General features: G+C 42.6%; 1 protein-coding gene across 8 annotated transcripts in view; it reads left to right on the plus strand.

Annotated features, from left to right (window-relative positions):
• cacna1ab (calcium channel, voltage-dependent, P/Q type, alpha 1A subunit, b) overlaps positions 1 to 14,302 on the plus strand; it is a 116,597-nt gene extending 102,295 nt beyond the window's left edge. For 7 of the 8 annotated variants that reach the window (XM_085458447.1, XM_085458451.1, XM_085458452.1 and 4 more), the window contains 3 exons: positions 1,300 to 1,492; positions 3,962 to 4,200; positions 5,375 to 14,302. In XM_085458447.1, the coding sequence (XP_085314573.1) occupies positions 1,300 to 1,492; positions 3,962 to 4,200; positions 5,375 to 6,103 (1,161 nt within the window). In that variant the 3' untranslated portion in view covers positions 6,104 to 14,302. The remainder of the gene's footprint in view (positions 1 to 1,299; positions 1,493 to 3,961; positions 4,201 to 5,374) is intronic. The other variant, XM_085458454.1, reaches the window with a different exon arrangement.
• The last annotated feature ends 1,213 nt before the right edge of the window (positions 14,303 to 15,515 follow it).

The raw sequence follows: 15,515 nt of genomic DNA on the forward strand, positions 1-15,515 counted from the left end.
CTGTGAGTAGATGAGATGAGTAGATGAGCCTTCATGGTGAGCAGGAAGTAAATCACATCACCAGCTCACTTTTGATATTTGTTTATTATTTTGTTTATTCAAACAGACAGTGGACAGTGAAACATTTTGTCTCGTAGTTTTTTTAGTGTAGGATTTTCCTGTTGAGTTCTTGAAGAGCTTTTGCTCTGGCTCAGAGCGCCTAGAATGATGGATTGTCTTATCCGCAGAGTGTCCATATTTGATTTATATTCGATCATACTTAGAAAGAAAGTATGCATGTAGTGATAAACAAGATCAGTCTTTGAATAAGATGTAACCCTTGCTGCTCTATTGTCAGATTGGCGTAATGTTTTCTTCCCACACCATCTTTGCATCATTCTCATTAATGATGAGGACTAAGGCTCTCCTTATCATGTGTTTCATACCTCTGGCATGACATTTATGTCATCCAGCTAATTATAATATGCCAGTTTGAAAAGCAAAAGTTACATAAAATCTGTTCTTTTTCATGGCTATAAATATATACACATTTTTTAAGAAATCCCAAGTAATGTGGAATTTTCAGTTTTGCATTTTGTGTTTTTAATTATAAATCAAACCATAAAAAGACTCTCTGGTATCTCAACCCGAGTTTCATGTAAATGAAATATGGCTGCTGTGGGGAAAAGCAATATAGCTCCTCTGTGCATGTGAGGCATGGTTTCTAAAGCTCAACCTCATGCTTGTTCTCTGTCGCGCTACCCTTTTCTCCTCTCCCTGTGAGTTCCCTGTTTATATCTGTGCGTTTCATATCACCATATTTTGGTGAAGAGGCATGGTGTCACATGTTGTTTCATACTTAGACTTAATACTAAGGGATTTCAGGTCCTTTCCTTCAAGTTACATGAATGCTAATGCCGTTAGCTGGGGTCAGATTAGGCTATTCAGAAATCATATTTAGATCTGTATAGGTCACCACACACTACAGCACACAAGCCAAATATTCATATTATCAAATCAAACTGCACCTTCTGAAATCCTGAATTGCCGTCTTGTTCTGAACCACCACGCATCTAAATCAAGAGTTGGCATTGGATCATAAAGCACTTATACGCCCAATACCATAATGTTATATACTCAGCAAAAGTCACTGAAGTGACTGGTGTCCTTCTCAGACATGAGGACGGACTCCACTCCAGCAGTCCAAGGCCTTAAATCTCACTTCTTTTTATCTTTCTCTCCCCTACCTTATGATTTCTCTATCTGCCTCTATCTCCCTCTTCTGTATTTTCTTCTACTCTGCCTCCTTTATCCTCGCAGACCATTACTGACACAAGTCCGATGCGTCGCTCCACGTCCAGCCTAGTTCATGGGCGTACAGGCAGGGGCGTGAGGCTGGACGACTACTCGCTGGAGAGGGTGGTGTCTGAGGAGGGGAGACATGGAGGACGCAGGGACAGAAGCCACCGCACCTCGCAGCGCTCCCTGACCAGATACACCGACGCGGACACGGGTGAGTAACTCAGAATGGTTATTTCCTTTGAAATCAGACCAACATCTGCACCAGTGTTCAGTTCACCAAAGAAAGATGAGCCATAAATCTCAGTGTGAGAGCAGTGCATCGTCTGCGTACAGATGGTGTGGCTAAGCTGACTGGTGTTTTGATTGCTGTGGTCAGACTGTCATGTTTAACACCATGAGAAGATCCCTAAAACTGTAACTTTCCATATTTGAGGGCTAGTGTTAAAATTAAATAATGTAAATTGGTTGTACAATTGGCATCACGGACAATCACAAATATAGGGCAAGTTTGTTGTGGCTGTTCATGAGCATTTGACTTATTTGTTGATTTAACTTTGCTTTTATATGAAAAATAAACTGTGGCTTGGAAATAAGTAGACAAAATCATAAGACTTCACAGTTAATTTGGAAAATATGTTATTGTCATTTCATTCAAGCACAGGTTGTGCTTTGGAAGAAAGGAGTTTTCTCATGTCACCAAGTCTCTTTACACAAGGAGAAACTTAAGTCTTGCTAACAGGCTACCATTTGAATTAGTATGTGGCATTTTATGCTAAGCTATACTACATCATAGATGGTTTAGCTGAAAAATAGAAAATTCTACCTCGCATGCTAAACTTTAGCATGTTAGCCATGTTAGCATAAGAAACGTTTGTTTGACCAGTAGACTGAATAAAAAAAAATACCCATTGGTTTGTGATTTGTGACACTATGAGAAATCAATTATTATTTAAGGCTGTCATTGATGTAACAATATTTGTTAGTAACATTAGCTTGGTTAGCAAGATGTATTCAGAGACTAGGTGCTTATTAATGTTGAAATACAAATAATGTATTAGAATATCTACTCAAAAAAATTGTAACATAGACTTCTTGTAATATATATGCTAGTACACATAACCACAACTGCAAAATAAGTGAGTTAAAAATGCTACAAAAGACACATAAGCAGTCAAAGCTCAGTTCAGCTAAGCTAGCTGCCTATCACTTAGAAGAATACTTTAGGACTCACGGCAACCTTAACATAGTTGTGGTCAAGGGGAAGTAGCTATAGAAATCAAAAGTGGGGTTTTTTTGTACCAGGCTATAAACATGCTTCTTCCTTCTCTAAAGTTAAGGACTGGAAGGTCATAGGAATTGATTTAGATTCAAATGGATATTTTAAAATTAAACATTAGCCTCAAGTTCGATGTTGTCTTCATCTAACTTATTACGTTTTTAAGGACCAAAACATGTCCAAAAATTTATTGCAACTGTGTGCAATGGATTTGTAATCTTGCTGCCTTTGACTTCAACAAGGGTGACCATGTCTGCAACTACCTGCCATCTTCAAATTAACATTTTTGCATCAGAAAGCCGTTGCCTTCTACATGCACAGAAATTCACATTAACTGCTTACATTCAGAGCCAAACCTCATAGATTTGAAGCAGAAATTCAGAAATTCTTCCACAAATAGTGACCTAGTTGCTAGGTCCAGTATTGGGCAATGGTTTAATTGCAAATTGACTCAGCAACCTTGCTTTTATAAAGGAATAGAACCGAAATACAATCAGCTGAGTCTCCTGTTGCAAAGATCATGTGACAGATGTGTTTTGCACATAATTGCGATCCGTTAACACTGCATTTATGCATTAGATGGTAATGGTTTACAAACCTTCACCAATCAGTGGTTCTAGTTAGTCCTAGAAGGACCATAATTGTTTGGAGACAGGTTGTCTCCCACCATGCAACCTGTATAATCACCTCGTGATCGAAAGTGGTCACTGAGCGATTCAGAGTAAAGCCCAATGAACCTCTGGGTGACCAGATGGTGACTGCAACTACTTGCAATTGCTTTCTGACAAAATAGTACCTTGATAGTACCTTTTAAGATTGCAACATATGGACATTTAGAAACTTCTACATATAGTACTGCGTGCAGTGTTGTTTGCAGCCAGGTCAAGAGTAATTCAGCAGCAGTTACTCCATTTACCTAAGTCAACATACATTTACAGATCATCATATTCACAAATATTAGTGCAATTCAAATCTTGGCACAGAGAAGTCCTTAAAAAGAACATTGCACAAAGCAGACAGCCCACTTCATCATTAATTGCGAGTCCAAATTGCATGCTTCAGCTGTAAAACTAATGCAACAACGCTGACAGAGTTAACCTCTAAAACCCTTTTATAATTGAAGAGCTCTCTAATCTAATGGAGAATCCTCTGCTCTGCCACATCGATTCTGGAGTGGAGATGTTCTGCATTTGACTGCACAACTGGAGTAGATTTTCTTCTTGCATGTTTTTGCAGTTTTAAGAACTTTAGCTTTACAGTAAACATGGAAAGTTTATTGTGTTAATCAAGTGGATAAAGACTTCTTGAGAATTAAGAATATCTTTGAGTAGAATTTTTGTTAATATGTTCTCAAGGATAATAAAATTATTGGTTTAAATGTAAACTGAGACGTCTCTTTGCCAGGCCTGGGCACAGACCTCAGCACCACCACACAGTCAGGTGATCTGCCGCCCAAGGAGCGCGAGCGGGACCGTGGCCGGACCAAGGACCGTCGTCACCACCATCACCATCACCATCATCACGGCTCCATGGACAAGGAGCGGTACGGCCACGACCGCCACGACTACTCCCACAGGCATCCCCACGACCGTCACTGGTCCCGGTCACCCAGCGAGGGGCCTGACGGACGAGGTCACAGACAGGTGGGCTCCAAAAGCAAAGATTATTGTCAAGGTTCAGCTGTTTAATTTCTTTATAGAATGTCTCATCGGGAGCATTTTGGATTGTTTGAGATTTTCTCTATTTCTGCATAAGCACGAGACACTTTCTCTTGAGCTTCAGTTCACAGACAGATGACTTGATCTGTTGATTTTTATTTTGGTGGCATTAATAGGACATCAGAAAAGGCCTACTACATGATCCTGTCAGCACCCGGTTTCACAGATAGGATAAGGTCCTTATGCTGGAATGCAGTAATGTCGGGATGGCTTTTTACTGCTTAAAAGTTACCCAGTCTTCTTTTGTGAGCTCCCAGCCGATCCCTTTGGCCGACCACTCCTGGGGAGGATAATAGTGGTCCTGAAATTCATTCTTTAAAGACAGTGTGTCTAACTGTGGGTTGATGAAATCCAATATCTTCAGAAATAGTTCTGTAACATTTCCAGCCTAATGAACATCAACAACTCACCCTCTTTTGCCCTGAACGATGTACTTCTGCAAATACTTTGAGATGATCAGTTTAAAAAAATAATTACTGGCTAACAGGTTCAGGTACTATTTATTGACAGCCAAGTAACATTGGGAAGAGTCAAAGTAGAATACTTCACATTTGCAGGATCTGCTTTTAGGGCTGATATTAAAAACAAAAAGTTTTAATTTCATTTTTGCAGAAATATAGAAAAGAGTACACAAAGTCTCAAGCACCAGTGTAAACATGCAATTATAGTATGGTATGACCTGTTTTTGTCTTAGATCTATATTTTGATGTACTTGGATCTTCTTATTATGATTTGAGGACAGTAGTTAATCATTTCACATATATTGTGACCCTTAATCTCCAGTAAGAGTTCACAAAAGGTTATTTCCACACTTCTATTTATGGATATCAATCTCTCTTTTTTCTGTTATGCTTTTTTTTCTTTGTCACCATTTCTCTGTCCATTTTTCTTCAATGTGACATGTGGCTTCTTGATGTCAATTTTTTGCTTCATCACTATGTTTTTGGATGATTTTTAATGGTGTCTATGTATCCATCTTTCTATCCATCTATCTCTCTTTCTTTCTGTCTATCTATCTCACCTCCGTTCTGCTCTATTCTGGTCTCTGTTGTTATTGTTGTGGTGCGTTTTGATTTTCCTTGTTTACATTTTGCTGTAGGGCAGTAGTTCGGTGAGCGGCAGCCCGGTTCCCTCTACCTCGGGGACCAGCACTCCAAGGAGAGGCCGCCGCCAGTTGCCTCAGACCCCTGCAGTCCCACGCCCACATGTCACCTACTCCCCCGCGGTCCGCAAGCCTGGCTATGGCCCCCCAGGGCCAGGTCGCCTGCGTTCACCCTCTCCACGACACTTCTCCCCTCCAGACCATGACAGAGGCTACCACCACCGACCCCCGTCACGCCACGCCTCTCCCCACCACGGGGGCTCTTCATCCCGGCATGGTTCGCCACGCTCCCCTAGGCACCAGTCCCCACGCTCGCCCCTCCACGGCTCACCCAGGTCGCCTCACCGAAGCCGCTGGAGCGGGCCTCCACCCGGGGACAGCCTGGAGTGTGACGGGCCCTTCTACGAGAGAGATTATGAGTATGAGCGTCACCACGAGCCTCCCGCCTACGAGCAGAGCCTCTCCCACGGCAACCCTCACCCACATGGAGGAAATCCTCACCCACACCCACGTTCACCTAGGACTGCCCGCCACGGGCCTCCTCCACCCCCTCAACCGCATCCACGCAGGGTACCCAATGGTTACCGCTCATCTTCACCTTCCCCACACCGACGGGGAACACCAGGGGTGCCACCCCACCCACACCACCGGCCTGCCCATGCCAGAGGGCCCCGCAAGGGCCTGCATGAACCTTATAGTGAGACGGATGAGGATGACTGGTGCTAGCAACCATAAAGAGCTTGGGATATGGCAGGAGAGGAGAAGAAGAACAGCAGTCTCCAGTGCTCTGGCCTTGGATATGTAGACTAAAAGAAAAAACAAACAAAAACAAAAAACAAAACAGAGTGGTGGGAGGGGTTGGATACCCTCAAAACCCTCTACCTTCAGCTCTCAGACTATGAACGAGTGGAAGGGGTGGAGGGGAGGGGGGGGGGGGGCAGCAGAAAAGCCTTTTACACATTTTGTGTAATACTCAAATGAGTGGCAGAGCAGCATATGGGTAAAAAAGAAAAAGGGACCGCCAAGGCCTGGACACAGTTTACCTCTGCTTCTTTCAATCTCAGAACTACACTTCCCAGAATCAGCCTTGATCATCAAGACCTGGCTGCAGGAGGAAAAGAGAGGTGTGGGAGTGCAAGCAAGGGAGGAGCACGAGGTTATTCAAGTGCGATGTTATGAGGCCTAAAAGCACTTCTCTCAGACTGATGCCTGATTGCTTAGATTTGCTAGACGTGTGCTATTTGTCTCTGGCCAGACTGCTACTGTAAAAGCCTGAAAATGAGCTGGAACACAGAGTCCGCCGCTTAGACTCTGCTCCTAGACTGATATGTTTAAAGATACATCAATTAATAAAAAGCCAGGACCCCCCCAACCCTTACATGCCAAGCTATGCCTCCAGAAAATCAAACTTGAACAATGAAGAACACAGTGAAACTTTACATGACAAACACTGAAAAGAAAAAAAAGGGAGAACAACCACTTTATCTAGAACCTTTTTCCTGTCCAACTGACAGAACCAGGAAGCTCCGCCTATACTGCAAAAACCAGCCAATCACAGCGCTGGCTGATATTTGATGAGTTTTATCATCTCTGTTTACTGTTAAGGACTCGCATAGTGCTGATGGAACTGATGTGACATCACTTCCTGTCCAGCAGATGGTGGTGATAGTAGTAGTAGTAGTAGTAATAGTGGTGGCAGGGGGGAGAGCCACAGTGTGGGCTCACTTCCTGTTCACTTGCACTTGTGGGCTGGGCTCAGGTAACTAGAGAAAGGGAGTCGGACACTTTGTCAAGCCCCTTCCCTCTCTGTTACTCAACAGAGGATGACCCGACAGGAAATGACATCACACAGTTGAATAGGGCGGAGGAGAGGAAAGGAGGGATGGGAAAAAAAGACTAATTTCTTCAGTATTTCTTCTGTCGTTTACTTCTTGTTCTTCTTAGGACATTGGAGCTTGGTTCTTCTGTTGCATTCGCTCAGCCTCCTTTGATCTTTTTCAGAGCTCAAAATTTGATGGAAACCTGCATGACTGATTAAATACATATTAGAGTGGAAATCTAACTGGTGTGGGTGGGACCTGGGGGGCTTTGTAGGAAACTTTGCATTTAGGTTTACAAAAGAAGCTCCCTTCTTTCCAGCTCTTTCTTTCTCTCTCAGATCTCAGCAGAAATGTTGTTTTGTGGTTTCTTTGTACCTGAAGCAGGTTTTGACAGTTGGGTATTTATTTGTCTCCGTTTCTGCCCAAAGCTCTGTTACTGCAACCTGTTAGAAGACAAGGAGCACCTTAAAGTTTCTGTCTGCACTTGAGAAACAAGAGGGAGAAAGGGCATGGAGAAGCGAACCTCTAACACACTTTATTTATTATTGTTAATGATGACACTTTTATGAATAATGATATCAATGTCAATGCAAAATGATGGTGACAATGATGATGATAATGGTGATGATTGGTTGAATTGTTGCTGTAGATTTGTTGTCATGTTATTTGGAGTTATGCTGTGTATGCTATGTTCATCCTGTTTACATCCATTATGTTATTATTCCCCCGTTCAATGATGTTTATCGGGTTCCTGATGCCTTGCTGCAATGTTTCAAGTCAACTGTGGCTTGGGAACTCTTCCTGAGCAGCATTGTGTGCTATAATGCAAATCTTTAAAGACACACTTTTTTCTCTCTGGAATGGTGGATTTGGAGGTCAGATGGACTCTCAGTTATCTGACCTGAAGTGGTTCAAAAGGGGTCAGAACTCTGTCAAGCCAACCCAAAGATCAGTAATTTAGGTTCAGAGTCAGAGGTAGGACAATTTATTGAGAGCCGTGAAAACTTTGTCTTCTCTTCACGCTTAAGAGGTGCTCAGAAAAGGTCATTTTACCGAGTTAAAAGTTCTACTGAGATTGAATTCTCCCACTTGCTGCCAAAAAAAGCTTTTCAATCTGTTGGGCTCTGCAGTTTTGTAGTGAGAACAGCACAGTATTAGTGGTACAGTGTTGGTGTCGGTCAGTATTTTTGCCACCAGGGGGCAGTGATAAACATATTATGTTATTGGCCCTACCTTTCCTGTCTACAGGACAGTCTCTGAGCCACATCCTAGTTTCAAGATCAGGAGTCAAAGCTGATCTTTACCTTATATCTTTGCAAGATATATATGTTAAGTCCTTGTGTTTCGCAGGAAACATGGATGCAGCCCGAGAGACAATATCTGTTTGTCAGTCCGCCCTTCCGCTTGCTTGTCTGCGCCAATGCTGACCATCCACCCCACCCTACAACCCCTTCTCTCAGGTCTGGCTAACCAGAGTCAACTAGTCATCCCAGTTCAGTCACATACGGTTGTAGCAAACCATTCCCTGCCAAAACCAACCTCAGTATCCACCGACCTTCTTTTCCCTAATTTATCCTTCTTTTGCTGTCCATTTGACGTCTGTTCTTTCAGCTTGGTAGAGAGTGATGCTGAAGGTTCAGGACAGAAACACTTAGGACTAATAATATTTCATCCTTATTGTTATGAGGGATAACACTTATTGAATATTCAATAACTCTAGGACAAAATGATAAAGTATAGATAAATATAGTTGATTACCTACAGATAAACCTAGATATGATATCGTAGATGTAGTTATAGACAACAGAGTATAATTAGAGTTTCAGATAAATATTTATTTTGCATACCGATCATGCTCACAAAGAAGTCAAAGAATCGAGCTACTCTTAAAACCTCGCGCTGTTTGCAAAAGCCAGAAAACAAACCCCAGTCCACGTGTTGACTCTATGCAGACCTCATAGGCATCCTCATCATATTACTTCAAAAAGGTGAACCTACGACGCAGTGGTTCTGTAAAACAGGCCGAGGAAACGGGAACATGCAGATCTGAGAAAATGTGAACACTGGCACCGATGTTTTTTTCCCCAGACTTCACATGACATCACACCCCCACAGTTCATGTACCTCTGTAGCTGTCTTTTTCCCTCCCTCCTCCTGATGACGATTCCCTTTTTTCCTCCACAAATTTCTATTCTCTCCAAAAGATGTGTTGCCTCCAGGCCTAGTAGTTGAGCATTGCGTAGGAAAGATGTGGATTGGGGGGGTGGTTGTTTTTTGTTAACTGTTCATTTGCTTGGTGGGCATGAAGGGGCGCATAACACGAAACCCCCTTTCTGTCCTCACCTACAATCAAGAGGTTACGGCAGGTGGGGAATGTTCCCCAAAGCCCCCTACAGAGCCACAGTGCCTTCTGTATCCGAGTCAAATTTGTCATGCCCCATCTTGTCCATCGCTCACCCCCCTCAACCCTTAACCCACTGTAGTAGATGAGATCATCCACACTACGCCTTAAAAGTTGAGTCCCACTGGCGCCCATACTAGCATAGAAATGGGGAGAGTGGTGACTTTAAAACTGGGCCACAGTGAGGAAACGGTCAAAAGGCTAGACTCGAAGCAGGAAAGCCACATCGCATCCAGAGTGGGACGGACGACTTTAAAACTCCCATTCAGACATACAGATTTTTGTAAAAGTTGCCAAAATCCTAAGAGATCCACACAGTTGGAATCAAAGCCTTGAGGTTTTGGCCTCTACAGACTAAAATGACCATCATTTCAGGATCCTGCTAACTGGCTAGCCCTCTTGGCTATGGTGTGGCACCATCTCGTGTCCATCCCGGAGATGTCCTGGGTCCAGTTTCAGGCGGTGTAGTGAGAGTTTCACAGAGGCGCACGGCAGTTTGCTTACTTCTCAGGTCCCTCTAGAGTTAGGTAGCTAGATAGAAAACATAACAAAGAGTCAGCTACACGACAACATGCAGGCGTCAGATTGAGTTATTGTATGGTTTTACCTGGTGTGGTGTCAGAGGTTGGAACGGTAACCCCACCTTTCTGCTTTCACTAGCACATTATACACCGACTCCTCTCCGTCAACAGCCTGCCGACACGCCACACTGTTGACAGGCAGGCATTAAAAAGCCACCTCCATTTTGGCTCCATGACACCACTCGCTTGTCCAGAATTGTAACAGCAGATCCAAAATGGCCGACACACAACACTGCCCTTTTGTGAAAGCATGTTGTGTGTGAGCATTTCCAAAAACAAACACCGTTCTCTTTGACGATAAAAGATCAGTGAGCATTTGATCTTTATTAGTTTTTGTGGGTGTTTCTCTTTGTTTTGCACAGGATTGGGGAGGGAGGGGAGGGTCTGCAAGGTTTTTTGCTCAGTCATCACTTCTCTCCACATCTCCTTCGCATCTTCACCTCTGGCTTCTGTCACCTTTCTAAATGTGTGACTAATCATTTCTGGATTTTCTTCTTCCTTGTGGGATAAAGGAAAACCGAACAGATGCACCAACCCATCCGCTCAGTTGGCTGTGAAATTGTGTCAGCGGGTCAGTCGTGAGGCAACGTTTCGAAAACACAGAAATAAGGGCTCTCTTTAAAAAAAAGAAGAAGAAGAAGAAGAAACAGTACACCGTGGGGTTTAATGTACAGTAGTGCTGCCAAAAGTTGTGCTTATGTAGCTGAAGCCACTCTGTGGTCTCCCCTTTGTACAGCACTAAATGTGTGCATGCGTGTGTGTGTGTAAGGGGGGTCAAGAGCAAGGCAGGGGAGGGACGGGTGGGAGGGGCCGAAGGCAATTTCTTAGAGGTTTTGGTGACTCCAGGGGATGGAGGGGGGAGTTTGGGGGAGGGGAGGACAGGGAGCAGCAGCAGCAGAGGTCATAGAGATGTTTTACACAATTTCACAATGGCACTGGACCACTTTTCAGACTCATCCTCAGAAGCCATGTTTTCCACCGTCAACCCATCCACGCTTTGTCCCGCTGTGAGGAAGGCGGGGCTACTGCTGCCATAAGGAGACATTTCCTCTGTTTGTGATGTCTGTGACAGTGTGTGAGTGTATATGACTGAGCAGGTGTTTCGAGTGGCGTCCAAGTGTGTTTAGTGCTGAAATCGATTTGTGTGATTAATCGCTAAGCCTTGTCATTATTATACATATACGTATCAGGTTTGTCACGATACTAGAATTTAAAAGTCAATACTGACGCCATGGAAAATCCTCAGAACCAATGTCAATACCACAGGGAAAAGTGAGAGAATATTTTAAAAAAGAAACATCAACAGCAAAAGTACTTTTAAGTTGTGCGAACGTGTGCAAAAAATACGACATTGTTGTTCAGAGTTATGAGCGTTATCTCCTTCAGCTGTTGAGTTGTCTGCTAGTGTGTGAAGTTCAGTGTCAGCTGGGGGAGGCCAACACGGCACCGCTGGTATCAATACTGTTGCCAGTGAATATCTGATTGACTAATAGCTTTTTTCTAATAAAAATCACTTCAAGCTTCTAAGATTTTTGGCAATGGCTTAAGAGTTCCTGTTAAAGTGCAGGTTTGTTGTTATGTGGATTACAAGCATTGAAAACACATTTTCCCATTAGTGTTCATTAATGAGCCCGGTCTTTATTTGAAAGGAATAAAATAACAGTCAAGTTTGGTTCAAGTTAAATAAGTAAGTCTAAAGTAGTAAATGGTTTTGGAAGGTTGCGTTGGCTGTCTCTATAATCGACTAATCGTTTCAGCACTAACTGTGTGTGTGTGTACATGTGAGAAGATACGGGACTGGGTTTGCATGCATTCGTCCGTTTATTAGTGTGTGTGTGAGTGTGTGTGTGTCCTGGCACCATCGGCTACAGAAGGTAATCCTCAGTGCCTTACACTGTACAGGACACTAAGATGATTTCTTCATCTGAGATATTCACAGCGCACACACATTACGTTTTAACGTCCTCATTGCCCATTGGTAAGGATGGTGTGGAGGGTGTGTGTGTGCGTGTTTGTATTTGTAAGGGGTGGGTGGGGATGGGGTGGGGCTCGGTAGATCATCATGTCACATGTGTCACCCATCGTCTCTCTCTCCGATGCCATCTAATGTGTATATTGCCTCTGTAATTCTTGTGTATACAATCCATAAAGTTTGTGGAAAAACTCTCTGTGTTCATCAGATCTCCATTCATTCTACACTCGTGTCGCTTCTCTTCTCCCTCCGTCCCCTCGCCCTCCCTCATCGTGTCATACCACCCGTGAACGCAAGGTGGTGGGATTGAGCTTTCACAGTCATCGCTCATTGTGAAACGCCCGTGTGGATCGGTTGAGTGAGTTGATGCTTGTGTGCGCATTTTTGGTTTGGAGGCGTCTGTCTGCCGCGTGTGCGCCTTGCTCAGTTCCTCGTGGAGCCTGGCAGGTGTTGGGGCTGAATTTATTCACTTAGATGAATAATTTGTAACTCAGATGAGCTCATCTGATCAGCAGTGAGAAAAGAAACCATTCTCAGTGATCAGTTTCTCACCTCAAGGAAACAGAAGAACAGCAAATACAGCCCGGCAAACCCTTACATTGTATGTTAGCAGATTAAACTGCATTTAACGTATCGATAATCTCTTTAGCAGATAAGGTCTTTACATTTACACTGAAGGAGAGAGTTATTAATGCAAAAGCATGACACCTGCCTGGTTCCCTAATCCAATCAGTAAATCGATTCTTCAGAAACACGGGTGAAATGCCTCTTGCTGTAGCCGCTGCAACCCTCAAGCAAGCTCCCCACTGTTTCCATCCATGTCCTTCATTCTTCCCTCACCATCTCTGTGCTCTCTGTTTGTTTGCATCGCCATCAGCTCACCAGAGAAGAGTTGCCTCCAGAAGATTCGATTTCTTTTTTGCTTTTTGCTCTCAACGTCAGACACTGCAGGCTGATAGATCCCAAAACTGGACTGTTTTGTAGGTTTGAAAATACTGTTAAATATGTTCTTGTGAAGAAGACTCTGAATCCCTTTAACCAGTTTAGGGAATATTAGTGATGCAGCAAACGAGCTATTACGTCATGTTCAAGCCACTAGAGATGTTTAATCTGCTGCTTTGTGACAGTTAGGCAACAGCTGGTGGAACAGTCACACCGAGCCAAACAGAAGGAGTTAAAGGTGTCAGAGTGACCTTCTCCAGTTACACAGCCCTCCATCAACTGTTAAAAAACAAAGGGTTCAATCTGACTTCAAGGGATCCGAATACCAGCCGATTAAAACGCTTTGTCAGCGCTGAGATGCAAAGCTGGGAATCTCTCTGGAGCAGCCACCAGCCATCCATCGCCACGCACGCCATCCGACCCTCGACCCAGTAGAACCAAAACCAGTGCCACAGTAGAAAACCATACAGCAAGTCGGGGTGGAAAAAAAAAGATAAAAATATAATCATACATGGCAATTTAAGATAAAAGAGAAGTATTTAATTACAGATTTGCATGTGCAATGTGCATGCCACTATGTTGGGTAACAAGTCAACTTCAGGAATTAAAAAAAATATATTAAATATAAAGAAAAAGTATATATATGTAAAATATATATATATAGATAGATAGATAGATGTTTTTAAGAGCAATGTGTTTCTTTTTTCTTCTATTTTTAAAAACAAAAATAAAAAAAAACACAAATAAAAAAACGGAAAAACAAAATCATGCTAACAAAAAAAATGGAAATGACTTTGATGATAAAATCAAAGAATGTTTGTTTCTTATATTTGCCAGTTATTTCACGGGGAGGGAGGGAGGGTATCCATGGGGTAAGAAGGATAGATAACACTTAAAATAACATTACAAGAAAAAAGAGAGAGAAAAAAGATTTTAAAAAGGGGGGAGAAGGAATACTAAACTTTTCCTGGATGATAAACAATCCCTTTGAGAGTAAAGAGCTGCCTGAACCTGAATCTGGTGATGTTATTCCCGTTTATGAATTCCCTTCTTTCTCTCTTCCTCTCTCTTTCTCACTTTCTCTGACCATCTCTTTCTCTCCCTGTTTCTTTCTCTATCTCTGCTGTTTCTACCAGTGCATTTTGTAATTTCAAACAGAACTCTTCCTAAAGAACCTGAATAAACCAGAGAGAATGCATTCTAACCATCCTCCTGTCTGCTTCATTGATGCCACACACCGTGACACCGCTGACGAATCAGAGTACACATAATCTAATCACAGTTGGTGTGATAACAGATGTGAAATAGCTTGTTTTAGCTCCACAAAGAACTGTAGGTGGACTCACTGAAATCAATACAAGACTGAACAAACTCTCATTGGAATTGATCACATGGAAAATGCATGTAAATAGATTTCGGTTGTTCGGAGAAGCTTATTGTGATGTTCTGCAAACTTGAACGCAAATCCAAATGCTACAGTCACAAACTGGAAATAAAGGATGACCATTACTTACATTTTACTCTGCAGTATTTCTAATGGCCTGCAGGGTGCCTCTTCTTGTGTTAAAATAAAAGTCAACTTGCAAAGAAGTCTGTAAAAAACAACTTTCTGCCTTCCCTGATTCATGAGTGCAATAAATACTTTCTGGATGAGTTCATAGTGTCTGCTAGTTAAAAGTCTTGATAAATATTTGTGCCACTTTTATTTATTTATTTATTCTTGTTGCTAGCTGCTGTAGACTCCACCTAACCTTGCCCAGACATCCTCCCAAAACACTTGCCTGCCTTCTTTTACTTTGTCATCTCAAAGTGAATTGTTAAGATCTCATTAAGATAAGAAAAAATCACCCATCTGTTTACGAGGAGGTGCTGGTACCATATGACCAATGAGAAACATGAGCAGGCGTGCTGGGAGCAGAGTCATTTACACTGCTCAAAAACAAAAAAAAAGCTGTTGTCACTTTGATTTTCAGGTTGTCTTTCCATTCAGCCCCCTGTAGCTCAATACTTTTCATTTCCATCAAATGATGTGGGATCCAAAGACATTACCCAGTTCATATAGGAATAGCTATCTGTCATGATTCTTTTTCTTACTGAGAGATTGCTCTCCGTTAACTTTTTCTTTAAATTTACCTGAGGACTTAGACGTCATTGATTCTCATTATGAAAAAACACCAAATAAATGAGGCACGTGACAACTCAGGGTTAAACCTTTAGCTTCCAGATCCCGAGAAGAACAACAGATGAATTACTCTGTCCGTGCGAGAGTTTTCTGAACTTTCAGGACGTATGTTGTACGATCACATGTAACAGGAGTAAATAAATTGTGTGGTGATTTAAATACGGGGACAGTGAGCACTGTAACCAGTGGCTCTTCTTCTTGTACTGTTTCATTACTAAACCAAATTATGGATGACAGAAC

Source organism: Copadichromis virginalis, linkage group LG6, assembly GCF_057382275.1.
Source record: "Copadichromis virginalis isolate Kocher_CV1m ecotype Utaka linkage group LG6, C_Virginalis_male_GT1.1, whole genome shotgun sequence".
Taxonomy (NCBI): Eukaryota; Metazoa; Chordata; class Actinopteri; order Cichliformes; family Cichlidae; genus Copadichromis; species Copadichromis virginalis.